Source organism: Aspergillus lentulus (assembly GCF_001445615.1).
Source record: "Aspergillus lentulus DNA, contig: Alt16, strain: IFM 54703, whole genome shotgun sequence".
NCBI classification, from domain to species: Eukaryota; Fungi; Ascomycota; class Eurotiomycetes; order Eurotiales; family Aspergillaceae; genus Aspergillus; species Aspergillus lentulus.
Genome location: NW_028322113.1, coordinates 1,608,295 through 1,635,647, shown reverse-complemented (window position 1 = coordinate 1,635,647; position 27,353 = coordinate 1,608,295). Strand labels below are relative to the sequence as shown.

Genomic DNA, 27,353 nt, shown 5'->3' with positions numbered 1-27,353 from the left:
CCAGAACGCCGAAATTATCGAGCTGCTAAAGCGATGTCCGATTCATCATGTCGACAGCATAGTAGTATACTGATAAGTACAGCGCCCCAGCTAGGAAGGGACATAGTAGAATCTCGGAGGCAAGAATGGATAAGTGACTTCTGTGAGGAGACAAGTTATCATACCTTTTGCGACTGGGGAAGGCATCTTGACCACCTGCACCCCTTCTTTGTTCAGTTCCTCCTCATCTTCACATCGCAGGCAGAAGAATAAATGATCGATAACAGGTGACGCTGTCATCCCGGCGCTTCCCCGCTGCGCTCCACGTGACGTCAGCAACCCTTATCCACCAGCCCTATCTATCACCCGCTTTGGGCAACCCGTGTTTTGTCCCCGCGTCTCGACGTCAACAATCAACCCCAAAGATCAGTACCAGGATCCAGGCGCATCATCAAGGGTAGAACAATTGCTTTTCAAAAGTCAAACCAGCATTATGTCTCGTCCGTCGTCGATTTCTCAGCGTCCCCTGACGCTGACGGAGGAACTGGAGAAGCTCGAACAATCTATCACTCTAACCCTGCAAGGTAAACAAACACTGGCCATTCGCCAGTTGCCTTCATTCTAAGCTGACCTGATATCTCTCAATTGAACAGAAATCGATCATAACTTTAGTCAAGCGCACCGAATAGTTACAACGAGTATTCTTCCTCTAGTCGAACAATACGCAGAACATTCGAGAGATGTTTGGGAGGGTGCAAAGGTTGGTTACTCGGAAGAGGTCCGTTCGGCCATGGCTAATATGTGACCAGTTTTGGAAACAATTCTTCGAGGCCAGCGCCAATGTCTCGCTATCCGGTTACGAAGAGAGGCCCGATGAAGATACAACACAAGATCAGACAGTGACAGAGGATCCCACAGACGTTACACACAGCAACCTTGCCGATACCGTGTCCTACGAAACGCCATCCTCTGAACGCCACGACCATAGGGCTGACGACCTTGAGCTCACATCCCTCGGCGTATCCTCTCACAGTACTCCTCGAGTAGCCACCAATGAGAGACCTGAGGAAGACACGACAATCACCTCCGCTGTGTCTTATACATCCCCCTACGAAACACTCAAGCAGGAGATCCGCGAAACCGATCCCCCGTTCGATATGGACGATTCCAACCTCCCCAGCACACCAGGCCGTTCTTCAAGACTACGCGACTACGCGGGCAACCCAGCCGACACCCTCATGTCCTCTTCACCGTTCGTTCCCCCCGCCTCACACGAACAACCCTCAGGCGCCCGCCGCAATCCACACCAGAAAACATCAGACCCCGTCATGCATAGGGTCCTCGACAAGACCTATCGCGTGCAAGCCACCCCTCTAGGTAAAAGCTATAGCACTGCAACCAGCCGCTCCAAATTCACCGTCACCCCGAAAGTATCCACATCGAAATACGCCTTCGACGACTCTCCGATCTCCAGTCCAGAGCCCGAAGCGCCGCAACTACACGCGGAGATCTTCTCCTCTCCCCTCAAAGCCACAACTCCCGGTACTGGCCGTAAGCGACGTCCCAGCGCCGGCCACCTCCGCGTCACCCCGAAGCCGGGAATGAGCGTTTTGACTCCGGCCAAGAACGGGGGTGGCAAGCGTTCTGCCTGGGACAGCGATGAGGAATTTGACGACGAAGAGGATGAGAGCTTTGGACCGAGTCCGCCCAAAACAATGCAATTCCATATTCCACAGAGTCGGCTCATGAAGACACCGGGTACGTTCCACCCTCCACTTGCATGTGTACAGCATCATGCTAATTTAGAGGTATACAGCCAAGGAAGCATCCAAGCGTATTGTTGAGGACTTGTTATTCACTGCTGGCGTGAACGACACAACGGACGATATCATTGATGAGCAAAGTCCTAGTGTGATTCGACGGGTAGAGCGGTTGGAAGATGAGACCTTTTGATGCAAGACCATGACTCTGATGGAGCTAACTAGAGTACGACTTAATCTGAACCAGTCAAAGACGGTTCTCAATGTAATTATATGTTGCGTTCTTTTCAGGACAATCTATTTACCTCATTCAAGGTTGTGCTAGCCTTTCAATCGCGAAACTACAGCTAGAGGTCGGCGTAATTTAACAGGAAATACCGCCGGATGCTAAACTGACGCTGAAATTGATATCACTCAGCTGATATCACGAGCAAAAGTGTCAGAAAGCTGGAGGTGAATTCACTCCCTGAAGGCTCCAGTACAAAGTTCGGGTCCGTCAATGGCATGCTTTTGTATGAAATGAAAAGATAAATATCTTCGAGCCTGCGGAATGAATACTCTAAAACGGCAAAGGGGACTAAGAACATGTGCTGCGAGAATGCATCAATGGGTATCGAGCGAATTCGCTGATCATCGGAGGGCCGGAGGTTGGGGAGAAACAGATCGAGGGTGAAGGGATGAAGGGAGACCATAGTCGCGATATATGTACATTGCAACAGTATAAAGGATATGATAAGAAACCTGCCCCAAAAAGAAAAGGTTGAAAAGGTAAGAAAGTAAAAGAAAACGGGACGTTTAGCCACCAGCTCGAGCCTATCAGCTCTGCATACCCATAAAGACTTCTTGGCAGTTGTCCACCAAAAATTTCAATACCTCGTTCTTTTTCTGCACGTCGGTCATTTCACGGGCCAAACTCTCCGGTCTCATGATCGTGGGTGCAAAGACAACAGCAATATTCTGGCTTGTCATCAAATTTTCCTTCTCGCGTTCAACTACTCGCTTCAAGTGGAACACCAGGAATTCCAGGACGTCCTGGTGGACACGCGGCAGCTCTGCAAGGCTCTTCTGTAGAACCGAAATACGAGCTTCCGCTGAGGTAATCTCCCCGGTGTCGATGATTTTTTCGTAGACTTCATAAGTGATAAGAGGCGTTGGCAGCTTCCGGAAGTATTGCTTGAGAGCTGAGGTCACCGCATGGATATCGAGATCGGGATCGGAGATATCGTAATCCTGAGGAGACCGTTCAAACCCTTCTCGAATGGTCTGAACGGCCGAGCTTGCGCCTGATTTACGGTAAATTCCTTCCATATCCATTCCTAGCCAATGTGATCAGTTTATAATCTCAGAATAACAAGCGCTTAAAAATCTCACCTCGTAGTTCAACTTCCTGAATACACCGGGTGACAATTGCAGGAATGATGCTCTTTTCATGCTCCATGCGCTGCTCCAAATCGGTACCAAACAGGGCTGCTACAAGGTTAGCTTACTGTCAGAGGCATTTCAAGACATCGATACATACCAGTAGGAGCGAGATCTGCTAGAGCCGGAACACTATCGGTTTGAGGCATTCGAGTTCCAGCTTGCTTGTTTTTCTGATTTCCAAAGAATCCGAAACCTTGACGGCTAGGATCCTGGGTCTGCGAGCGTGGGAGACCGGGGTTGGCATCTTGAGCGGCATTGCTGTCGCTTGACATGAAGGCGCCCTTGATACCCTTTGTAACGCCCTTGGCGACATTCTGTCCACCCTTCTTCCAGTTGAACTTGCGAGGCTGCCCCTTGCGGATACTAACGACCTGTGGTCCTGGAACGACAGTAGCCGGTTCAGCTTCCTCGGACAGATTGGCAGTAGATATGGAGGCAGAAAGGTCATTGTTGGCGGCCTTCAGTGCATCAATGGCGGACAGTGACTTTTCCTTGCCGTGGGAATAGATGCCAAGGCCATTGGCACCACGATTGCCTTCGTTTGAATTGGCCTTGTAGAGCTCTTGAATCTGGTGCACCAGTTGATTGTTCAGTTCGGCCAACTGAGCATTCTTGGAGGACAGTTGCTCGAACTCCTGAAAGCTCTTGTCCTTCATGCGGTTCAAGTTGGCAAGCTCTTCCGCTGCGTCGTTGCGTTTTTGAACCAGGTCCTCGATTTGTGGTGTAAATGACTCCTTCAGCTTATGGAGCGACTCGACAAAGTCACGCAGGACCTTGCTGGTAATTTTTCCAAGGTCAAGAGGCCCGCTGGCGCCACGTTTCTCCGCTTCTAAGTGATCGGTTAAGACGGAGAGTTCTCGCATGACGATCTCCTTTTTCGCATCCAGAACCACCATCGTGGACCGCTTCTCGTTGAGCTCCGTGTTCACCTGCTTGACGTCGGCCGTCGCGTTAAGGACAGCTTCCATTTCCGCAATCTTCTGTTCCTTCTCCAAGACACGTTGACGTTCTTTGCGTAGTTCGCTTTTGAGCCACGCCACTTCATCTGAGTGCGACGGCCCCGGGGAACCCGAGGGGCTCCCAGCATCGGAAACGGGCGTGGTACCATTGACGGGGGACTTGGGCCACTTGGCATCCTTCGATACGCGCGAGCCCTTATCGCTGAAGCTTCGGCCGTGCCGTACAGAGTTCGACACGCGTCGCAAGAAAGATTCGCTGTTCTGAGCAGCATGCGATTCCTCTGATCCCATGATCCGGGCCATATCTTCTTCCAGGGAGAAATCGCCCCCACCGCTGTACCGCAACAACGACGGCGACCCTGGAGTGTGAGTGTCCGATTGCAGAGTGCTAATCGAGCTATGACGGGCATGCTGTTGGGACGGCTCCGCATTAGCATCATTGCGGGGAGTACGAGGCGATTCGCCAACTTTCGCGGTGTTTTTCTTGGAGACCGTTTGCTCCATGGGCCGCTCAATGCCATCCTCGCTTTGAGTGACGGAGGGCGATCGAGGTCCGAGTTCTTTTCGGGGAATATGATGGTGTCGTTTTTCCAACGAATCTCCTCGCTTCGGATGAGGTTGCACGAGGCTTGAAGACGGAAATGAGCGCGTAGAATCCATCGACCCGCCTTTCTCATGCAGCTCACGAAGCTCGTTCGACGGACGAGACGGGGCGGTCACAGAACTATCCAGGGTTCTCGATCCTGCAGAGTCAACGGTCGAACTGTCCTTGAATTGCGCGCTCGACTTGGTAGACTCAGGACTTGGTGTAGAAAAGGTGCTGGTCTCCTTGAGATTGATGGGTAGATCAGCTCTGGAGCTCCGGTTCGACGTGCCCCGCTGGAGATTATCAGTAGAACGAGGTGATGCACTTGCGCTGGCTGCGACATCGTCTCCACGCCAGCGACTGGAGTCAGCGTCAGTCCGTTCCCGTCCTCTCTCCTGGTACGCGATATGGGGTGACGCGCTCCCAGCCGGAGGATGGCGGCTATTAGTCGTTGGAGGCGACTGAGTGCGCGAGGGCCGTCCTTCTTCCGAGGGGTCAAATGCGACAGGTATGAGGAATTCTCCTCCGCTCTCCGGTTCCGCTTCAGGTGGTACGACTGAGTGACGGTTGCTCCGGTAGGTGCTCGAGGGGAGTATCAGATTATCCGCTAGTACGCAAAGTCAGTAATCGGAGCGTGTGATTCGTATACTCAAGTCATGAGCTTACCTTGATTATCGGTGTGCTGGCGAGAAATCGGGGGGCGCTCATTCCTCCCACTGTCCGGGGCTCCACGAGATGTTGCATCCTCCAGGTAATGATCCAGGATCGAGTCATCTGGTGCGCGATGCGACTCAGGTTCTTCGGGCGGAAGGGAGGGCAGCGATTTGTCAAGCTTCACGCCCGGTCCTTGCTTTTTACTAGTGGGTACACCAGCCTTCTTCTTCCTCCGGCGTTGCATCAGCGATTCATGGCAGTCCATACAGAAGATGCCCTGAGAAGTTCGCGCATAGCGCAAGTTCTCAATTTTCCTCTTGCAGTTTCGGCACCGAAAGCACTGAGCGCAGAAGGCTTGTTCACCCGTCAAAATGGCCAGGTCTTCAATCTTGTTTCCACATGAGCTACAGCTGTAGGTACAATTGCTACAGATCAACGATCCGTCGCCGAGAAGCAGTAGGTGTGCGTCCGAGTCGAGAAGGGTGCCGCATGTGCTGCAGCAAAAGCATTCGATATGCCATCGGTTGCCCGCTACGGGAAGAGAAGCTGTCAGCAAAGTTCCGTGCATGATGGTGGCCGTATCGGCCGATGCAACTCACCAAGTTCAAAAGCCTTGCCCTCCTCAAGGATCTGTCCGGTGGAAAATAGACGTTAGCGCGCGAAAAGTTGCCCCTAGCTCGAATAGAATTCGCGCATACCTCTCCGCAACCCTTACAGGGGAAGGGAACATCATCTTGTTCCATAGGAGACTCCGGAAACATGCCTGGAGACTCCATTCTGCACCTTGATACTCGATTGACGCGTACAAGCGATTGTATAAGCGGAGGGCGAAAGCGTCTCCGAATGCTAGGAGGCGAAAGACTGGCGCGCCTTCAACGTTATATGCACAATCGTAGGGAAACAATCAAGTGGTCAAGCGCGGCTGGAGCATCCGGAACGAAATCTGTCGCAAATCGCAAGACAACCTTGATGCCGACGCTTGGGGTACAGTCGAACAGGCTGACGGCGAACCAAGCGAATCGGGCAAGGTCAATTAGGCGGGGCCGATACCAGATTCGACCGACTCCAAACCACAGACTGTAGATTATGCTGAATCAGAAAATCATGGATAATTGGGTCGTGGTAACGATAGCGAGGGGCTCAGAAACGACCCGCTATTTATCAGGGATAGAGGGGGTTTGGAGGGAGGGAAGGAAGCGGAAGAAATGGCTTGATATGCTAGGAAGCGGGAGAAAATGTCAGCTCAGGAACGACGACCGTACTTCAAGTGGGAAGGTAACAAGGGTGCAGTTAGTTGTAAGCTAGTAGGCGAGATGAGTTGTAAAGCAGATCTTAGACGCACATACCCCAGACTCAGCCCAGGGCCTCCCATGCAGACAACATCCGCCTTGGAACCCTGGCCTGTGTCCCACAAATGAACAACAGAGCAGATAGACAGGGGGGGGAGGGGTGGCCGACCCCGGAGAGGGGGGACGGAAAAGGATTTGGGGCGGTGATACGAGGACATACTTACAGAGCAGAGAAAGAGGTTTAAAAGGGGGTTGAGAAAACAAACGAAATAAGGAAAGGAATCAAGACGAAACACGCCAGGCGAGAAGGATTAGAATAGACAGGTAGATGGAAAGGTAGTAGACAGGACAGGATAGCCTACCTCAGCAGAAGCGAAGCAATGTGTTGTTTGTTGGGTCAGGGAGAACAGAAAGTGTCTAGACTAGTAGATAGCTAGATGATAGCAGTACCGACAACTTCTGGGAGATTGTTTCAGATAAACTCGGGCGGTGTACCAGCAGAAAGGCGGAACGAAGTCTCGACTGTCCTCGAAATTAGATGGAAAGTAAAGCAAACACGTGGGAGGATCAGCTATTACAATAAGAATGATAATGATAATAGGATTACCTCTCTATCGGTGGAAAGATCAAGAAGAAGAAAAGACAGATACAGGGACGGAGGGAGGGAGGAAACAGAGACAATAGACAGACAGGAGGAGGTTGGATACTGACGCAAAAGCGAAGGGATGAAATAATATTAAATGGGAGGATGAGGCATCTCTGTTACTGTTGTTATTATTTTGCTTTCTATCTATGTACTAGAATACTAGTAGATACTACTGGCCTCTTCCTAATCCTCTGATATTCCTCTATTCATACTCCGTAGAGATAATCATAATGGACATTGTTGTCAACCAGATCAGATGGATGAAACTCTCAAGCCGTCTACCGTTGTTCCAGGTGATGCTATAAATATGCCCCTCCTTCATCCCCTCCAGAATGATTCAAATTGTTACTGAATATCGTTATTTTCTACGCCGCGCAATACCACCTATTGGGTAGGTAGAGGGGAATGCGTCGTACAATTTCACAACATCATAAGGTCATCGCATACACTCGTGTGTTTGCCTCGCAGGAATCATGATCCAATACCTCTCTACGTACTTGGACACAAAGGTCAACTTGATAATGGCCAAGCCGGTAAAGTAAAGTGTACCTTTTCACCTCTTCCACCCTAAATCTCATCTCAAAACTCTGTATCTAGGTCCGCTGTATAAAGCGAGTCTGATCAGCCGCTGCGACCGTCCCGTTGTTCTCTGACAATCCTGAAACAGCCGCTCCAGCTGTGCCGCCCGCTCTGACCACCATCTATCTGGAAGGACCAGTATCGTCCACGAGAGAAAACCGAGACTGAGGGCCATGGGCCTAGCCAGTCTGCTCTCTCACAAGTCACAAATTGGACAGATCCATTTCTTCTCTCCATCAGCTGGTCTAGACACACGGGAAGGCTGAAACGCTGGGGAAGAAAAAACAAAAACAAAAAATAAAAAAATAAAAAAATAAAAAAGATGAGGAAAGAGGCATGAAAGTAGAGAGGCAATAAGAATAAGCACGGTTAGGATCAGGTACAGAGTGGACTAAATGGCGGTTCTGTACCAGAGGTACCTGAATTAGTAAGGTAGCTTTGTTGGACGCTGGTTATGAAATGGCTCCTAAATTCAAAGTTGCTCTATTGGCTAATGTCTATACTGTCAGATTATCAAACCATATCGAAACGGATATATGCTATACTTTTCGCCAGCCTTTACGACCATCAAACCCAGAATCCCACAGCCCAAGCAAAAGACATGAGTGTATATACGAATCCCGATATAAGCTTCTTTCCGTATCCCTTTTATTTAAAAATAATCTCAAGTCTCCAGCGATTGGTGAATCACACTCGTCCGGTATGTCTCGCTCCGCTGGATCAGCTGCTGGTGTGTACCTTGCTCAATGCATCTGCCGTCTTCGATCAAGAAGATCTGATCGGCCCGATGAATGGTATTCAGTCGATGAGCGATGGCCACTACTGTGGTCCGGCCTGCCAGGGTCGCCAGCGCTTCCTGGATTCGCTTCTCCGACTCCACGTCTAGCGCGCTTGTCGACTCGTCCAGCAGCAACAAGCGCGGCTTGCGCACCAGTGCGCGGGCAATCGACAGTCGCTGGCGCTGTCCACCCGAAAACTGCTTGCCGTCATGGCTGCACATCGTCTGATACCCCTGGGGCAGAGTCATAATGACATCGTGGATGTTGGCCATGCGACATGCCTCCTCGATCTCCTGTTGTGTGGGCTCGTGGCCGGGGCACGCGCCAAGTCCGATGTTGAAGGCGACGGTTCCCTCAAAGAGAACGTTCTGCTGAGGAACCAGCGCAATATCATCGCGGAACTCTGTCCCGACATGACGAGTGACGTCCACACCGTCGATGACCACTGCACCGGCAGTAGGTCGGTAAAACCTCTCCAGCATGGCAAACGTGGTCGATTTGCCTGATCCGCTAGGCCCCACCAGAGCGCAAAACTGGCCTGGTTTGATGTCAATGTTGAGACCCTTCAAGACCGGGCGTTCTGGGCGATGTGGATAAGTAAAATGGACGTCGCGCAGTTGGGCGCCCATACCACCCCTTTCAGCGGCCCGTCGCCGTGCAGAGCGAGCATATTCCTGCGCCTCAATGTCCTGCTCTGCGGCTTTCTCCTCGAGAAGACTGCTGGAAGGCTGAAAGCTGTGCGATGATCCAGGTGTCACTTCATCCTCTGCCGAACGGGTAGTCAGCAGTTCAACGATATTCGACGAAGCCACCCCGGCTTTCGAGATATCCGGCGCAAGGGCGAACATCTGCCCACAAGATTGCGTGCTAAACAACAGAGCTGGCATGACAATGAAAAATTGCGTCTGGGAATAGCGGCCCTCGGCGATCTGTTTCGAACCCCACCAGTACGCCAGGGCATAGACCAAGTTGCTGATGCTAAATGCCAATGCTAACCATGCGTTCCCGTGGAACGTGGCTTTGATGGTAGCCCGGTAGGGACCTTGAAGTGCACGACCATAAACCTGGTACGATTGCTTCTCCAGAGAGAATGCAGAAACTGCGCGGATGTTGTCGACGGCCTCGATGGTGATCGCTGTAGCTTTCGCAAACGCCTTCTGATGACGTTCCGCGAGTTGTTTTTGCACTCGGAGCTTCATCATGCCCGACACCAGCAAGACTGGAATTGTTGGAAACAATACAATCGTGATCTTCCAAGCAATTGCGAATGAGATCACTAGACCTGCTATCAAGTTGACCGCAGTCGCCAGCAGGAGCCCTATGGTCGTGCCGGTAATGCCACCCAACGCGGACGCGTCACCAGTGATGTACGTTAGCAAGGTCCCAGGAGTGCGATCCTCCGATTCGTGCCAGTTCACGGTTTGGCCCAGTAACGAGCGTAAAGACAGCACTCGAATTCGATACAAGACTTTATCGGCAGCCCAGCCGAAAGCACAGCCACCCACCACATTAGCACCAAATTCCACCAAAGCCAAGATGAAGAAGAGTAATCCGTAGAGATTGCCGTCGTGGCTGATGGCTTCAGCCGATCTGCAAGGACTCAAACTTCCAACCGTGTGACCAAATACAATAGCCTCTGCCGAGTAGCTGCCGCCGATAATGACAGACATGGCAAGCCCTAGCATAACCCAATGCAAGTTGGGACGTATCAGGGCGAATGTGTACCGTGTGACGAACCCCGCAGACCGTGTTCTCTTCTTTTTCTTTTTGGCTTCCTCCTCACTTCCATCACGAGAGTCTGGCGGTGTGTCAGCAACAACCGTGTCCTCCGTGATGTCTGACCCGTTAACGTCAGCTAAAGCTTGTTTTTCGTCCAACAACTGTCGTGTTTCTGGAGTCGCGCTCAGTTCACTGATTATGTCTCCCGAGATTACCCTATCGTCCACAGATAGCTTTCCCAGGTTCTGAAGCCGCACCATCTCTGCGTAGACCCCTCCCCGCGTAACCAAGTCCGTGTGGGATCCTTCCTCGGTAACACGGCCACTCTGGACCACGACAATCTTATGCGCATTTTTGGCTGTTGCTAGCCGGTGGGCGATCGATACAGTCGTAACTCGCTCGGATACCTTGCTCAATGCGGCCTGGATAAGCTGCTCACTGGTCGAATCAAGGGCCGCAGTTGCCTCGTCCAAAATCAACAGGCATGGTTCCCGAACCAGGGCACGGGCGAGAGCAATTCGTTGCTTCTGACCACCGCTCAGCTGATTCCCTGCTGTACCCACGTTTGTGGCGAGACCATAGGGCAAAGCTTCAATAAAGCCCAGCGCATTCGCATTGGCAGCCGCGTCTTTGACCAATTCCACAATCTCGGACACACAGCTGTCGTACTCGCGGAGTGCTTCTTTCTCTGAAACGCCTCCTCGGATTTTTTCGGCAAGATCGGGCAGACTCGAGTCGAGGATAAAGGGGGAGAGCCGCTGATGCCGCTCCACCGCAGACGAGACTAAGCCATATGCAATATTTTCCAGAATGGAACGATCCAGCAAGGAAGGTTCCTGTTGTACAAACCCGATGTTCCCGCGCAGGTATCTAACATTGATGTCCCGGAAATTTTTGTCGCCGATCAGAACATCCCCTGAATCGGGATCGTAGAAGCGCTCTAGAAGCGCAACGACTGTGGACTTTCCACCGCCGGAAGGACCCACGATCGCTGTATGCTTTTTGGGTGGGATGTTGAAAGTCACTCCTTGCAGGACTGGGACATCCGGGCGCGAGGGATACGTGAAGTGGACATCCCGGATGCAAATATCCTCCTCACCGAATGCGGCAGACTTATCGCCTGAATCAGACGTCCCATCAATGGCAGAAGGCCTGTTGATCACCTGCAAAAGTCTCTCCGAAGCGCCTGCAGCCGAGGCGAAAACATGGATGAAGGGTGCAACCTGACTGAGAATGAAAGAGGCGTCGATGAGGACGAAGATAACGGTGTAAACCGCACCGACAGAGGCTCCGGAATTTCCGTCAGCCACCGATTTTGAAATCATTTGGGATCCTTCCCAGAATGCCAGGGCGTTGGCGGAATAGGCGATGAAGTAAAGACAGCCCAATTGTGCCGCGTGAGTAGTAGCTTTTCGGACGGCATCTTTCCTCGACTGCAAGAGGTAGCCGGCGAAACGCTTCTCGAGCCGGTCGTTGGCATTGAAGGCATGAACAAGTGTCAGATGCGACAGACTGGAGGAAGCTATGGATGTGGCTGCATTGACCTTCTCAGCCAGACGACCCGCAAATTTCTTGATGTAATGCCCCCCACCAAGTGCCATCAAGAAGAAACAAGGAACCACAGAGACTAGCATGCCTGCAATCTTGGGCACTTTGATGAAAGCAACCACATAGGCGGCCACAAAGTACGACAGGGTTGAGATGACGAGTCCCACCTTCTCCGATGTACCGGACTGCACAAGTTCAATGTCGCTGACCAGACGCGAAACAACATCACCCGAAGGAAGTGATTCGATGAAGTTGGCCTCCTGCTTGATTATACTCTCAAAGTAACGGCGACGGTAGCGGCGTGCCAGGCGCTCACTCACCAAACACCAGCAAGTGCTGTGGGCGTAGATGAAACAAAAATTTGCGATCGTGATGTAGATGACATACAACACCTTCGTCCGCACTGCCGAGGAGAGGTCCGCAGAAGCGCGATCCGAGGAGCTGCAAGTCACCGTATTCAGGTCGTTGATCAGGTCACCGAAGACGATACCGAGTAGCGGGAAGGGAATACCGGCGCAAACGGCGAAAAATAAGCCCCCAATTATGAGCAGAACATCGGCGATCGTGTAGTCCAAGGAGAAGAGGAGTCGCACATAAGCGAAGGACTTGCCCAAGTCGTCCTTGGTGGGAATATGCCTGGTCACTTTTTGCATCTTTTCAGGAAGCTAGACAGGAGATTAGCTTGTTCTGAGATCCTCAAGCATGAGAGGAACCGTTGACGTACTACTGATGATGCATGGGTGCCATTGGCACCATTGGAGCCTTTTGGGCCGACATTGACTGGCGGTGACTGTGACATGATTCTTCGCGAGACAGAGAATGCCTGGATACCGCGACCTCAATCAAAAGATGCGAGACGGCAGAAGCGTGGTTGACTGCAGAATTCGTGGATCGTGGTAGTCGCTCCGTGGTATCAATTCAGAGTCCAAGTCTATCAATTCGTGACGACACAAGTACAGCCCATGCACTGTTGTACTCTGCATTAATTGGTTCGAAGTTGCTTTTCAATGGTCAAGTCTTGCAGGAAAGCGTGCGAAGGATATGCTCGTCCGCAGAGAAGCCTTCCAGCTCAGGGACAAGAGCCTTGACGAGCGCGAGCTCCCAGGAGGGAGAGTTCTCACTGATAAGCCAGGTAAATTTCTTGTCAGACAGACATTTTAGGAGCATCTCAAGATCGGCAGGACATCACTGAGCTTGAAGATGAAGCGTCGACTTAAGATCCGGTGATTGAACACAACATGCTATGAGAGATTGCTGTGAGGAAAAGTAAAAAGACAAGGAGACTATACCAGATATGAGGAAGAAGAGAAAGAAGAACAGAACGGTGAGGGACCACATGCTAATCTACAATTGGCATATGGGGCGGCATACACTGAAAGGGGAGGGGAAATCCTCCCATGGCGATGGCTCCGGTTGCGGCGCCGATTAAAGATTTGGTCCTCAGGTCCCGTTGACGCCATGGCCAAAGAGACACAAGGAAGGACGAAGAAAAGAGGGTCCCGTTGTAGCCAAGTGGAGGAACTCAGGAAAAAAGAAGCAAGCTAACGGGAAAATGAGAGGTGATGAGAGAAAAGACAGAAGAAGGAAACCCCACCTTGGCCGCAGCGACGGGGGTAAGAAAGTGACTCGTTGGTGAGATGTGACTTGTGAGGCAGAGTATCAGAAAACACAACTGCTGCAGCAAACAACAGGTGGGAAGGAGGGAAAAAGTGGATGGACGGACATGGGTTTAGCCAGTGAGAGAGACGCAGGAAATGAAGAGACCCAATGGTGGAGCAGCGACTACGACCCATCATGATCTGTACTTCTCTAGCTACGTAGTTCCATTTGCTTCGTCAGCCTGTTTAGGGAAAGCCTACTTGACAATCAGAACTTATCAATCTGATTAATTTCTGCGTCGCTAACCGAGGTGAGACGGTGAGACCACTTAAGCTCTCCGTACAACGTACTCCGTAATGCAGATAGCATTATGACCAGTTCAAGTCAAATGAACACATGGAAAATCAAATGTAACCAAAGAGAAAAGGGCCATCCACTCTTGACAATACAGACTCAAATTCGATGCCGTAATTGCCAAGTCCTATTTACAACTTCATGTATCTTGGCGTGGGACTTTGTGGCCGGAAATCTTTCATCTGATAACGCTGTTTGCCGAAACGCACTACGTACCGTACTAGGTAGCCACCAATGATCATTGACCAACGATCGGAAGGAACAGTATGCTGCTAGTCCACTGTCGCAATGTCTCAGTTTTCCACTTTCCTTTTTGTTCAGTCCTTCGGGAATTTTCTGCAACCTGCATGCAAGGCCACAGTGGCACCAACAGGTTTTTTCCACTATTGGGGTGTAGCTGGCTGTAAGCCCGCACCAAGCTGACTTTCTCAGTAGGGGCTGAAAAATCAGCCGCAGGCCCATAAAGCAACGGTTTTCTTCGACTGCCACAAGTCTGAATATCACAGTGATTTGATTATACCAGTATTGCTTACGGGGGGCTATTGAGAATGAATCATTCGACCTTTTCCCACCGGGTTCCGGTCGGCCCTCAAGTCTGGGACAACTCGGTGATCGTCATATTCCAGAAAAGTTAATACCAGCAATTACACAGAGAGAAAAATGGAAGACAAAGAGGGAAAAGTTCGCAGATCCAACAGCTTCTATACTCCATCTGGCAGGTAGTGTTCTCTTCTCCTTTTTAAGTTCTTTGTCGTTTATCTAATCTGATCGATTGATAATTTCAGTTTCCGACGCCAAGAGGGCCCAAGCACGCCAAACCGCTCGCCACCTCATTTCGTCGACATGAATCCTCAGATAACCGCTCATAAAAGGATATCAATATTCCCGACTACTGATCGACCATCTCCTCCCATATTTGATCCGGGCGCATTTAAGAGACCAAGTTCCCAAGCAGAAACATAGCCAACTGGCTCATAGAATGCTAAGCCGATCATTACGTAGCAGTAAATTAACGACAGGATACCCCTAACCAAACCCACAGTCGATTTTTCGAGACTCCACATGGTCGAAATCGCAATAGAATATTAGCTAGCTGTCCCATTATTCCATGATGACCCGTCTAATCCACTCAGATGAGTCAAGAGTCAAGAGTCAAGACCCAAGATTCAGGCTATTTGTGCTCCTTCAGATATGATCTAATCTGATAATCATCTAATCAGATTGACCGCCAGTGTCTCATTGGATGCGCGAACAACCCCTTTTACGAAAGCCATTGTCCATGCTGCGTGGGTACTAGGTATCTCAGACAGACTACCTGCTGAGTACAGGTACCTGCTGTGTTTGGATCCGTATCGTTCGTCCTCAGTCGAGGTGGGCTAAGAAAGCCTATCGTCTTCAGAGCGGCCATCTTGTAGCGTGCAGTACTCTGTTCATCCGCTATCATCGGGTAATTTTAGTAACTGACTGCAGCCCTTCGGTGTTTCAGCATTTCCTGTCGCAGGGACTTCCCCGTCCCGTCCACACATCTATTGTGCTGATACAGCCTGGCTGACAGGAAAAGGTCCGGAATAAAACAAGTAAGGCGCAGGGCGAAGAGAAGCGCGAGGAGAAACTATGGTCTAAATGTTCCGCTGAACACAACGATTTATTTGCACTGTAGCAGAACGGACTCGTTAGTATTTAGTTAGTTACTAGATACAAGATTTTGATCGATCGGCCAGCAGGTCTACGATCATTTCACTTTCACTGCATTCTGGCGCCTCGGATTTTGGTTCTGACAGAGCTAACCTGCAAGAGCAGGATAGCACGAGTCACAGAAGCATGTGTCAGAACATAGCGATCGGAGAGCATTAAAGACGCCACTCTGCATACCCTATGGTTTGGATTTAGGAGAACTGACAAAGGGAATTTCAGTGGGATATTGTAGGGGCTGGCAAGAGACGGGTTGAACGAATGAGCAACGGCTTACTGATTGACGAATTCTGGATCCCTACTGCGCGACTACGAATCTAAAGGACAGCTAAGAGATGTTACGCTCGGCCCAGTGCTCTCCGTCTCTCGAGCTCCAGGTAAGTGAGGCGATATAGCCGAGATCGACCATCCGACCGATGAGCTGTAGTCAGTACGTGCCAATGATACCATGAGTAAGGTCCAAACGTGCAACGGTAAAGCCATGCAGTATAAGGATGATGATAATGAGGTTGTTCGTGATAAAATACAGCGCTTCCTCACTTCTTAAGGATATAATAAGTCAACAAATTTCGGGAATTTTCCCGAGGGTGACCTAATACTCGCCAGTATTCCTCCTCGTTGGCGACCATTCCGTGTAACTGCACACATAGTTGAACAGCGAGCCTCCTCACATCGGGCTGGCGATCAGCTAACTTGCTGGCAGCAAACTGTCCGAGACGCTTCAGAGGCAGTTCCGGTACGCGGCACTTGTCGGCATTCAGACGACTGAGAATCCGAGTCAACACACTAACTCCCATGAGGATTGACCGATACTCGCGATCATCTTCCTCCTCCGTAATGATAACATCCAAAACAGAATCAATAACAGCAGCAGGCTCGCAAAGGGCAATAATATCATCGGCCGTTTCCTCTAACCCGCTCACGATATGACAATTGGCATCATAATACTTGCGAGCGAGCACCAAGGCACCCAGAGCCTTGGAACAGTACGCCGAGAAGTAAATCTTGTTGTGGGTAAGCATAAATCGAATCGTGAGGAGAACCTGAGTCTTCAAGTCCAGCGGTCGGCCGAGGGGTTGCCTCTTGTCGTCAGGCGAACTTTCCAGTTCGTCCAAGAGCGCCAACAACATTTCGTCGTATTTCTCCTCATTGGTAAAAATAGAATCATGATATTTGATAATACCTTGAAGCTTGCGATATCCAAGAATATCCATGGTCTTTGTGCGAATTCGTTGAATGCCTTTGTCGAGCATCTGCTGCGCCTTGGTAGGATCCTTGGAACGTGGGCTGATACTCGTTCGCCGATCCGCTGTCTCAACCTTCTTCCAGCGATGACGAGAAGGGTCGTCAATTGGTGTCGTTGTTTCATCTTCAAGTTTATTCGCAGCATGTCGAAATTGTTTGTTGGCCCGCTGCAAGGGCTCATTCGAGGTAAGTTCTCCGAGGACATTGTGCTTTGGCGGAGATCGATGTGGCAAAGATACGTGGGTTGCCTTGGAGTCCATAACAATATCATTTTCATTGTTGGCTACCCGTAATGGAGACCCAGTCACCGTAAGAGAAGACGATAGTTCGGGCGGTTTCGAAGAATCTGCGACTGGGCCGTGTTGATGGGTTACTGGCAAGGAAGGGTCCGCGAAGAGGCTCTGATCCGTTTGAGCGTCGGAATTCGGCAGTTCCGATGCTTCAACGACAGAACCTGCTCCAGTCAGAAACCCCAAACCAGGAGTAAGATGCGGGGCAGATTCATCCTGATTGCTTACCCTCTTGTTAGAAACAATTGGGGAATCAGAATGTACCTTGGAGGGTTGAGGGGTTTGATTCTCGGTCAGTGTCATGGCTGCATCATGGATATCATTGTGATCAGATTTGGCCGGCGTGGTATCTTCGAAAATGGCTACAGGTGTCGCTTTTGCTGCATGTTCTCGGGAATCGTCCGCGCTTGCATCCGGATCAACTGGTGTATGTTGTACGTGTGTAGGTGGCGATGCGATAGCAATCAAGTTGCCAGGATCCTGGACGAGATGCGAGCGAGGCGTAGAGGGTGTCTCCAGTGAGACACTGTTCGGTGAACTGGGGGTCACAGAAAACTCGCTGCGAAGCGGGGAGTGACGGGGAATGCTCTCATTTGAATTCTTTCTCGAATGAGTTGGTATTGGTTTTGATTGCTGTCTGGTGTGCGTGTCGTGGGATCGCGTCTTAGAGATAACAAGTCGTTTGGGCCGATCTCTAGTTGTGCCAACAGGGTCAGCCCTGTCACGAGATCCGGTGCTGCTAACTGATTTCGAAGATGGTGTAGAAGATTTTGACTTGGTTGCGCTTGGAGAGCCGTCAAATCGATTGCCGTGTCTTGTGCTGGAGTCGGTTGCGACAGACCGGCGTGCAGCATATGGGTCCGCAGTTGCGGGACGATTGAGTTCAGGTCGGCGAGGTTTCGCCGCTGGTCGCACGGGCGCAGAAGAAAGTGAAGATAGAGAGGTGCCTGTTGGCACTGTCCGAACAGATGATTTGGAAGAGGATGGAGCCGAAGAATGTTTGTCGGACAGAGCCGACTGCGCGGATTCGGGGCGAGGAGGTGGCACGGCTTTCGCTGGTGCGAGCCGAGCTTTTTTCTGTGCGGCAATCGCTTCTTTCAGAGCAGAGCGCCCTGCGAGAGAGGATGTACTGCTTGCCAGTCCCTTGCGCGAGGGGGCAGAATCCTTCGGGGCATTTTGGTGCGCATTGGGGTTGGCGGGGTCCTTTTCTAACAAAGAACGGGATTTGGGATCAAGATTTGAGAGGATACTTTTCGCAATTAGTCAGTGTAGTACATTATGCGAGACAGAGGGACACTTACTCATTTGCTCTGTTGGGCCACACACGGTAATACGTCCAGAAAGTACTGCGCATCGCCTCTCTCACACCAGGGTTAGCGTCGGCAAGGCATTTCTTAACGCTTTTCTCAATCATATCCAACCCTCCGCCGTGTTCAATCGAACTCTTATGGTGACTTTGCTTTTGGATCAAGGTTTTGAGCCAACCGGCCGCAAAAAGGCGAAGCTGGACATTTTTATCCTGACAAGCTCCGGAAACGTGCTGCAGAATACGGGTGGTGAAAGTGACATTTTCGATCAGAGCATCGACCGTGGCGTTACCGTTTTGGGCACTAATCTTTTTCATACCGCTGCAGAGCTTGATCAGATTCTGCATCATGATTTCGACCATGGAGTCGATCCGAGGACCGCATCTCTTAGCAATGTCTTGGATGAGAAGGCATCCGATGGTCGAGAGAGTCGTACGAAGTGAATTGACAACTTTGAATATGCCGTCCAATAAGGATTTCAACCCGGCAAGGTAAGCTGGGGAATAATCATCTGGCGCGTTGCCATGGGTGAGGCGCCTGAGGGCCAGAACATCTTTTTCCCGGCGGATCCAATTATCCTCAGACTCCCGACCTTCGAAGTGCGGCATCATATCACGAAACATTTCGTCGACTTGTCTCGACGACGAAACATAAAGGGCGTCGATCTTCTCACCTTCTTGGGAAGCAGGGCAAGAATTTGGCAGAGATAGCTCCTCCGCGGGGCCCGTGTGAGAGACAACAGCCCAGTTTGGCTCGCTTTTTGCAGTAGTAAGACGGCTCTTGGGGCGCTCCACTCCAATGACTGAGAAATGGCACAGGAGAGTCAGCATCGAACTCAGTAAAAGGTAGTGCGATCAGATGACCTAAGCTTACCTTCCTTTGTAACCTCCTTGTGAGTCTCAGAACGAGAAGACAAGACCGAGACTGGCCGAGGAGGCAGAGCCTCCGTGTGCGAAACAGAGGATTGTGCGAGCTCCATTCTAGAAGCCGGTCGTTGATGTGTGTCCAGCCGGGAGACTGATCGGGAAGATTGTGTTTCCGCACGAGACACAGGACGATGAACAAGGGCTTCAGCCCGGGAAACAGGTCGTGAGGCCGCATCCATATCGGAAGTACCCTGCTCGATGCTTGCAAGAATTGCATTGACAAAAGATTTTCTAACATTGTGGGCAGCCATTTGTCTTTTCAAATCGGACTTGGCTCGTTCAGAGGCGTGTCTAGTCATTGTTAGTATGCGGAAAAGTCATTCGAAAATAATGCAACCGGAGGGCCACGGACTCAAACAGTTCAATAACGGTGTTCTTGGCCGTATTTCTCACGTTGCTGTCTGCATCCTCCAGGCATGCAACGAGACTCGACACATAAGAGCGAAACAAAAGACCGTAGTTCTTAGTCATCTGCAACGGGATGGTCAGAAATGAAGAAAAGTCTCGAAGATTGAAAAGGGAACTCACATTCGACAGCCAGATCATACTCATCTCTTTGGCTCTCGGGTTTTTGCCAACAAGCGCCTGTCCAAGAACACATTGCTCAACTTCTTCGGGGGCTGCCAGCCACATGTCGGTAAAGGATTGCGCAGCTTGAGCACGAATACGTTCTTTATGATCTCCTAGACGCTCTACAAGCAAAGGATACAAAGCGCGACATTGTAGTGCGACCAAATGATGCAGCTCCTGAATGAGTAGCCGCTTCAGAAAATGACCGAGTGTGGAGAAGCCGGCTCCGGAAAGAGACGAGTGTTGGGACGCAATTGCCAGGCGTATGGACTCAAAAATCGATGGGACTGCCCCCTCCGGGACATTTTTCTGCTTGATGTCGGATTTGACGCATTGGAGATGGGCAACCTTAGTATCGACTGACATGTTGGAATTCTTCAACGCTGCCACCAACTCCGCCGCCTTGAGCTCCATCATGGAAATGATATTTTGGGCCTGGGCTTTGGTCACAACAAGAGGAACATAGAGGTAACAGAAGGTAAAGAAGTAGCACAGGAACTTGTGAGGGCTACAGGAAATGAATAGAGTGAGGACCAATGCAAGCGTGATACGGTCCCAGGCAGATGGGTTCAAGGAACCAACGGGCACTAATCTGCAAGACTCCATGACGAATGGTTAGCCAACAAGTTTCAGAGCTTCTGAAATAGAGAGCTTTTGGGATGAAAAACGTAATGTTTGAGAAGGGTTGGAACGCAGTGTTAATCGCAGTGCAAAAGCAATTGAATCGCTGTGATTTTGCAGTTGAATCGCTGTGGAACGGGGTAACTGTGATGGGAAAGAGAAAGAGAAGAAGAAGAGGGTGGGCGAATCGAGGGCGACGGAGACATACTGTCCATAAGACGACAACGATGGAAAGTACACATACCTGGTCGAACGAGAGGCAATCGCGAGGTCAAGGCCGTTGTCAATGAGTTCCGACGGAAAGCACTGAGGGACTGCTGGCGACAAGGAAGGAAGGTTGGAGAGAAATGAGGTAAAGTCGGAGAGGTGAAGTTGGATATGGAAAGCGGCGATGGACAGAGGGGAGATGTCCGATAAGCGATTAGACGCGGCGATAAGCGCTTCGAAAGTATTCCACAGCGAGAGTGTCCAATGCGATGTAGAATAATCGCAATGTATATATGCCGGGAAATTATAGGACAGATGTCGCTGCAGAGAGTAACAGGAGTAGCGGAGCAGACTTGTCGCGAGGGGATAACTTGGTCTTGTTGCCTTTTTTTCGCTTTGTTTACCCGCTGGTCGCAGGAGCCATGGTTACGGCGAGGGAAACCGAGCGGGGGGGAAACAACTTCCTGCTTTTGGTGAGCCGATGCTGCCCAACTGCTTTGGTTCGGGCGAGGATTGAACGTACCTGGGATAATAATGTATGAATGCGATTCTCAATTGATGAGGTGGATCGAGGAGAGGTAATGTGTAGCTGATAAGATAAATGGAAAGGAGGAAGAAAGGGGTGAGCTAGGGAATCTTTTTCTGTCGCAGAAACAGAAATGTTCTATGTCAACAAGTGGCCCCTCCCGTCTAGTGCAGATAGATATATCCACCCCAGGTGCAGCGAAGAATCAGTTGAAATTCTGCTTGGTTCTATGTATCTACTCTCTACACGAATAATCACAATACTGGATCTGTACCTCTGAAATCAACTTTGATTTCATTGAATGAGATTCCTGTTTGGCTCTGCAATCGAAGTCCCCAAATGATAGTCTACTCCTGGCAGGTAACTCGACGTCATGTCCGAGGTAGTCAACTCCGCGCGATCGCCCCTCCAACAGGTGGATCTTTTCAATGGAAGACACTAGGACCATGAACATGCGGAGACTGGAATTGTTGACTCGAGGGTTGGTTGGTTGACAAGGTTGATTGCAAAGAGATAATTTGTGAAGCTGATTGGCAGTCTTGTTTGCATGAACCTCCGTACTATACTTAAGACCTGGAGTATAGGTAAGGCGCAGGTACTAAACCTGTACCTACATTTCGCATACTTCCGCCTAACAAGAATAAGTATATCCTGCGTACCGGAGCTCACGGCATCCTGCGGCTAACGCTACTGTCTCGGTTCTACTTAACGAATCTCATACCCGTGTTCAGACATGCATCGACTTCCAACTGGAATCTGTCATTATTACTTTTGGACGATAAAAGCTAGGACATCCCACAGTTCCGTCGCATCTCTCAAATAGTCTCTGTCCTGATCCAGAGAGGCAGCTGTGATGACATCTTCGATAAGCCCACTTCCCTCCGCAATCCCCAAAACCATTCCTCGACCCAATGACTCCCAATCTAGTCAGGGTCAAACGACATCAGGTGAAATCTCGACAAAGCCAGAACCTGAGCTTCCCAGGCCCAAATTCCGTCTTCACCTGAACGATCTACGGCATCCGGCTACGCGATCGTTCATTTCCCTAGTCCCCGATGTGGCATCCACTCTCGAAACCGCGCTGAAAGCAATTGTACGACACCTTTATACACCCCCCTCACCCTCGCCAAACCAGTCGAGCAACACCCCGGCCAAGAAACATCCCAAACCGTCCTTCACACCATGTATCCCTCCCACCCGCTCCGTGACAGTCCTTGTACGTGACATCAGTGGAGTAGCGTACACCACCGGCATAGAGCTCGACGATGACCATAAGGAAATCCACTTGTCCCTATCATACATCAAGTCCAGCGCGGAAGAAAATCCAGACCCTACAGCCGAAATTACCGGCGTCTTGACCCATGAGCTGGTCCATTGCTACCAGCATACAGCGCCGAAGGGAGATGAAAATGCCTCCGTGCCTCGTCCGCCGGGTGGCTTGATCGAAGGTATTGCCGATTTTGTTCGTCTGAAAGCGGGCCTCGAGCCTCCGCATTGGAAGCGACCAACATCTGCCAAGGAACGACCGTTGAAGTGGGATCAGGGTTATCAACACACGGCGTACTTTCTGGCGTGGTTGGAGGATGTGCGGGTCGGGAAAGGTGCTGTTGGCATGCTAAACGACAGACTGCTGAGGGTCGGGTACGTAGGCGAGGAGTCGGAGTGTGAAAATCAAGACACACAGAGCTTCTGGAGGGGCCTGTTCGGGAAGGGAATTCCGGAGCTCTGGGAAGAATACGGCGAATATTTGGATCGCTCTAGGAATAGTGGTAACTGGGAGGACGAGATCATCAATCCCGAGTAACGTGAAGTGCTCTAAGAAAGATAGGTACACACTCGAGGTCCTCCCGGGGGAAGGTAGTACTAGGTACTTATGTCTCGATTTCTGTCCAGTAACATTTCAGACTGTCTCTATTGGGTACTTCTCTATGCTGATACCTGCTAATGTAAGTATCCATTTCCTACCCACATTGTGTTCCGATGTCCAACCTCTGGAGGCAGAGGAAGAATCGGGAGATTTGACCAAAACAACGGCATGACAACAGGAAAAAATAAACAAAATAGGAAAGACATGGAACGAATAGAATAGATTTGCCCGTACTGTACAACACCTGATCTTGCAAAAAAGTAGTAAGGAGAAGATTGTCGAACTGTCCCTTGAACAGTCATTTATGTCAAAATAATACATCACCATCGCGACATTGGCATCGGATTGCTTTCCAATCTATCTTACACAATCACCTCGCCCAAGTCGACATAGACAGGCTTCCAGGGGGCAGCGCCCTCTTCTTCCATCGAGCTAGGCACACGAACGTTCAATGGGCTGTACAAATACCAGCCCTTCAGGGCGGCCACAGCGGCCCTCGATCGGGCCTCCATCAGACTGGCGCCAGCGCCTTCGCCCAACTTATCCTGACCAGAGTAGATACCGACAACAAAGACAGGGTGTCTGCTCTTACGACCAGTTTCACTGATGATTTTGGCGACAGGGCGTTCGAAGTTCTCTCGCGCACACAACCGGGTGAGGTCACGAGCCGGTTGGGAGAAATTGAACAACTCGGAGATGTTGAGGTGTCGTGACAGGATATGCTGCTCAAAGAAACGCTTGGCAGCAGGGCGGCCAGCATGCAGATAGATGGCGCCCATGACGGCGCGTACGAAGGTAGCACTGGCTTGTTCGGCCGTGACGCCTTGAGCGTTGTGGGATTCAGCGACAGCCTGGGCCGCTGAGTCGGCGACTTCCTTGACTGGATCACCGAATTCGTTGTCGTAGACAACTCTGGACGTAATCGACTTCCTCCATGACTTCCGATGGTCGTTGGGCCTTGCTGTACCCGTGACTGATTCTGCATTAAGATCCGTGCCGGGAGAGACCCTCCTGAACTGCAGAAGACCAGGGTCCACCTCTCCTCCAGGGGCGACAGCCATCTCGACACCCCATTCCCTAGCCATTGCAGAAAGTGTTTTCGGTCCGACATACGCATACATGGCCGCAAAGATTACAGTCAGAGGAAGTCTAGGATATGTGCATATGAGGTGTTCGGAGGTGTAGTTCGTGAGAAGGTCATGGCCCAACGTAGCCAGCGATTCATTGTTGAAATCTGGATTCGGATCCGCTGAAGCGTCCACCAGCGCGCGAGCTAGTGTTTCGAGGGGTAATCGAGAGGGGAGGTAAAGTCGTGCATGGAGCGCAGCGAGTTTTGCGGACTCGCGTGCGGCTTCAACCGGGGGAGAAGGGAGGAGGTATCTCGACTGTCGTGAGTTGGAAGGAGGAATTGGTGAATGCAGAGATTGCTCTTCAATCAGCTGGTGGTCTTCGGCTTGAAGAATAGGCGAAGATGTCGATTGATACCGCAAACTAGCACATAGACGCTGGTGCAAGCGGCCGTTAGTTCGTGCCCGTGGTGAAAGGACCGAACTGCTCCATCGAAGGAGCTGCAGCCTTTTCATCTGGACAAATGTGTTATCCCCGAGGGGCTTGAGCCAGCAGAAACCAGGAAAAAAAAGGTATGACCGTCCAGAAAAATGCGGCGCAGGGATATGGGGAAATCCAGACTGCTCAAGTATATAGGCATGCGAACTTTTGGTCGCTGGAGAAAAGTTGAGCTCAGCGGAAGTCACGGGATCGGATGATCGTGTGCTGGCGCTAAGTCATTTTTGGTGCTAGCGTCACGGCTTCTCTGGACGAGGGACGTCGATGGCCAAGTCGGCTTCAACCAGCCTGAATATAGCGCTTTTGCCGCAAGCCATTGTCAAACCGTTTATTCGTCCATTCATTTATCTTCATACAGACAAAGATGGGTGGAGGCGGAAAGATCCCGTATGTGCTTGATTCTACCGTGATGCGGTAAGATGTTGCTACAGTGGGCTAACTCATCCACCTCGCAGGTACCCCAAGGAAGTCTGGTCTCCAGCTGGAGGCTGGTATGCTCAGCCTGCAAACTGGCGAGTCAACACTGCTATCATGGGCGCTGCTATGCTTGGTGTTATTGCGGTTACCTGGAGCATCAGTGCCGAGCGAGAACATCGGGACAAAATGCCAGAGCCCGGCAGATTCTTCCCCAGTCGCTAGTCAGTGGACGACCCTCCCCTTTTCCATTATGTGGGAATCGCATGCTGATGATACAATTCTTTTTACCCCCAGCTGGAGCAAGCAAATCATCGAACACGAGAAGCAGCAAGCTACCAAGCAATAAAAGCGCGTTGGTGGGAAGAGAAGTGGAAACGAGGGAAGAGTTATATGGCATGATTGGTATTTGTTTCATCTATTTGCGGGCTGTGCGGCAATAAAGGGCGTTCTCCAATGGGTCAGTTGTTCCGAAAGTGCTTTCGGGGAGACTCTTCGAATGTTCGATACAATCTCTGTGTGTACAGACGGACTCGTTCCGTGAATTCAGTTCCATTCCACAGTTCCTTCCCCTCGCCTGAGACCGTTATACAAGGCACGCCAATCTGTTCAACCACAAAGCCCGCAGCGACAGTGGCGCATATCAAGGCCACCAGCATATCTCTGTGCTTTGCCGATGCCGTCGCGATAGTCTGCCAATTTCCACACTCCGCAAGCACGGAACTAATGATCTGGCCTGGGTCTCTTTCTGAACTGATGAGGCCTTGTGCCAATGCCCCCAGAAACGAATTGCCAGCTCCCGTAGGATCCACGACAGCTGTAGCCCCAGAAGTGCCAGGCTGATGGTAGGCGGGGAGCCATATCCTCTGCTTCCTTGACAATGTGTAGCTACCGTCTTTTCCTGCTCTAATTACCAAATGCCCTTCGCCTTCAGGCCCGATACCTGACGTGAGGATCCTAGTAACGACATCGCGACCTAACTCGCTACTATCGGTCCACCCGGGCAGGCCGAACATCATGCCCAGCTCCAACTCGTTGGGGCTGACCACATCGACTACTCGAGCTGCTGCCAAGAATTTATCCTGTTCTTCCGGTGTGCATAGATCAGGTACAGGCTCCCAGACGAAGATCGGTCTCTGCGTGGCTCCAATGGCTGAAGGGGCCTTGCCCTCTTTCCGCAAATCGTCACGTCTGCGTAGGATATCTTCAACAATGGTTATGCAACGAGAAGAAGAGCAGACCATGTGAAATGTCTTTGAGAAAACCTGCGAGTCAGAGAGCATTGAAGGCTCAAGTCGCAATTTGGGCGTCAGATATTTGAAATCTATTCTGAATTATTATCATCTCTCATTCCGTATTCCACGGTTGCAGAACGAGAGAATATACTAACCTCGCTTTTCGTTCGGCCCATATCCATTCCATGCTCTAGTGGTCAGTCTCCCAGAATCCTCTCTGATAAGACAATTGGTATTCCAAGACTTGATGACGCCTAGAACTTCGGTAGGAAAATCTGAGCCAACGTCCACAATCCAGCTTACGGAGCTTGAGTGTTCCTTCCCAGCGACAAGGCGGGCACCGACTACAGCATAAGAGGCTGCACCACCAATGATACTTTTCACATTGGGTCTAGATCCTCCAAATTCGATATCATCTATGTGAGTAAGTATCTGATGTGGTGTAGCGATTTATCCGGCAATGGCCGTGCAATGATAGCATACCGAGGATGAACATGCCTAGAGTGCAGAACTCGACATCGCCTTCGACCTGACTATCCGTGTTCATACTTTGTATTGTGACCAGATACGGAGCTCAAAACCTATCAGTAATCCAGACAAAATCGAACTGTACTAGGTATGTCGCTCATCCTCAAGCGGGGAATCAGAGGAGAGCTCATTGATAAGGATAACATACTTATTGAGGGTTGGTAAATTCGATACAATTTCATACACATAATGTCATATTTAACTGTGTAGCTCTCTTGCTATACGTGTACTGTACTGTAAGCCCCACAGAGTGGAGCTTGCGGCCTCAGGAAGAAACGGGCCAGGAGCATCTCATCATCGTCTGGACTCTGGAACTCGACACCGTTGCAGGAATCAGGCATTCCCGGGTGGTTGCTCCGAGCTGAAGTTACTCGACTTTCGTCCTACCATCGCCCTATTCCTGCTTTCACCCAAAGCAAGGGCAGCAGAGAATCGAGCCCTTAAAGCTCAAACTTGTTTTTCCTAGTTTCATTGTCCTTGCTTCGC

General features: G+C 50.7%; 8 protein-coding genes across 8 annotated transcripts; 3 read left to right on the top strand and 5 right to left on the bottom strand.

Moving 5' to 3' along the window:
* Nucleotides 1-472: 472 nt before the first annotated feature.
* Nucleotides 473-1,932, top strand: ALT_8004 (DASH complex subunit ASK1; the record flags this gene model as incomplete). Its single annotated transcript, XM_033555904.2, has 4 exons — nucleotides 473-563; nucleotides 633-739; nucleotides 789-1,737; nucleotides 1,796-1,932. The coding sequence occupies 4 exons, from the start codon at nucleotides 473-475 to the stop codon at nucleotides 1,930-1,932; spliced, it is 1,284 nt and encodes a 427-aa protein (XP_033411795.2).
* A 623-nt stretch (nucleotides 1,933-2,555) lies between these two features.
* On the bottom strand, nucleotides 2,556-6,136 carry ALT_8003 (uncharacterized protein; the record flags this gene model as incomplete). The annotated part of the gene is made up of 6 exons (XM_033555903.2): nucleotides 2,556-3,055; nucleotides 3,111-3,206; nucleotides 3,259-5,313; nucleotides 5,373-5,891; nucleotides 5,960-5,990; nucleotides 6,059-6,136. 6 exons carry the CDS (start codon nucleotides 6,134-6,136, stop codon nucleotides 2,556-2,558), a joined length of 3,279 nt encoding a protein of 1,092 aa, XP_033411794.2.
* A 2,402-nt stretch (nucleotides 6,137-8,538) lies between these two features.
* On the bottom strand, nucleotides 8,539-12,719 carry ALT_8002 (ABC transporter ATP-binding protein; the record flags this gene model as incomplete). The annotated part of the gene is made up of 2 exons (XM_033555902.2): nucleotides 8,539-12,585; nucleotides 12,645-12,719. The coding sequence occupies 2 exons, from the start codon at nucleotides 12,717-12,719 to the stop codon at nucleotides 8,539-8,541; spliced, it is 4,122 nt and encodes a 1,373-aa protein (XP_033411793.1).
* A 3,382-nt stretch (nucleotides 12,720-16,101) lies between these two features.
* Nucleotides 16,102-20,509, bottom strand: ALT_8001 (CLASP family protein; the record flags this gene model as incomplete). The annotated part of the gene is made up of 5 exons (XM_033555901.2): nucleotides 16,102-18,349; nucleotides 18,402-19,209; nucleotides 19,281-19,624; nucleotides 19,686-19,804; nucleotides 19,862-20,509. The coding sequence occupies 5 exons, from the start codon at nucleotides 20,507-20,509 to the stop codon at nucleotides 16,102-16,104; spliced, it is 4,167 nt and encodes a 1,388-aa protein (XP_033411792.2).
* A 1,601-nt stretch (nucleotides 20,510-22,110) lies between these two features.
* Nucleotides 22,111-23,061, top strand: ALT_8000 (basic secretory family protein; the record flags this gene model as incomplete). The annotated part of the gene is made up of 1 exon (XM_033555900.2): nucleotides 22,111-23,061. One exon carries the CDS (start codon nucleotides 22,111-22,113, stop codon nucleotides 23,059-23,061), a length of 951 nt encoding a protein of 316 aa, XP_033411791.1.
* Nucleotides 23,062-23,486: 425 nt separating this feature from the next.
* Nucleotides 23,487-24,707, bottom strand: ALT_7999 (mitochondrial 54S ribosomal protein mL44; the record flags this gene model as incomplete). Its single annotated transcript, XM_033555899.2, has 1 exon — nucleotides 23,487-24,707. The coding sequence occupies one exon, from the start codon at nucleotides 24,705-24,707 to the stop codon at nucleotides 23,487-23,489; it is 1,221 nt and encodes a 406-aa protein (XP_033411790.2).
* Nucleotides 24,708-25,054: 347 nt separating this feature from the next.
* ALT_7998 (uncharacterized protein) lies at nucleotides 25,055-25,329 on the top strand (the record flags this gene model as incomplete). The annotated part of the gene is made up of 2 exons (XM_033555898.2): nucleotides 25,055-25,077; nucleotides 25,146-25,329. 2 exons carry the CDS (start codon nucleotides 25,055-25,057, stop codon nucleotides 25,327-25,329), a joined length of 207 nt encoding a protein of 68 aa, XP_033411789.2.
* A 236-nt stretch (nucleotides 25,330-25,565) lies between these two features.
* Nucleotides 25,566-26,886, bottom strand: ALT_7997 (ribokinase family protein; the record flags this gene model as incomplete). The annotated part of the gene is made up of 3 exons (XM_033555897.2): nucleotides 25,566-26,428; nucleotides 26,495-26,755; nucleotides 26,823-26,886. 3 exons carry the CDS (start codon nucleotides 26,884-26,886, stop codon nucleotides 25,566-25,568), a joined length of 1,188 nt encoding a protein of 395 aa, XP_033411788.2.
* Nucleotides 26,887-27,353: the final 467 nt, after the last annotated feature.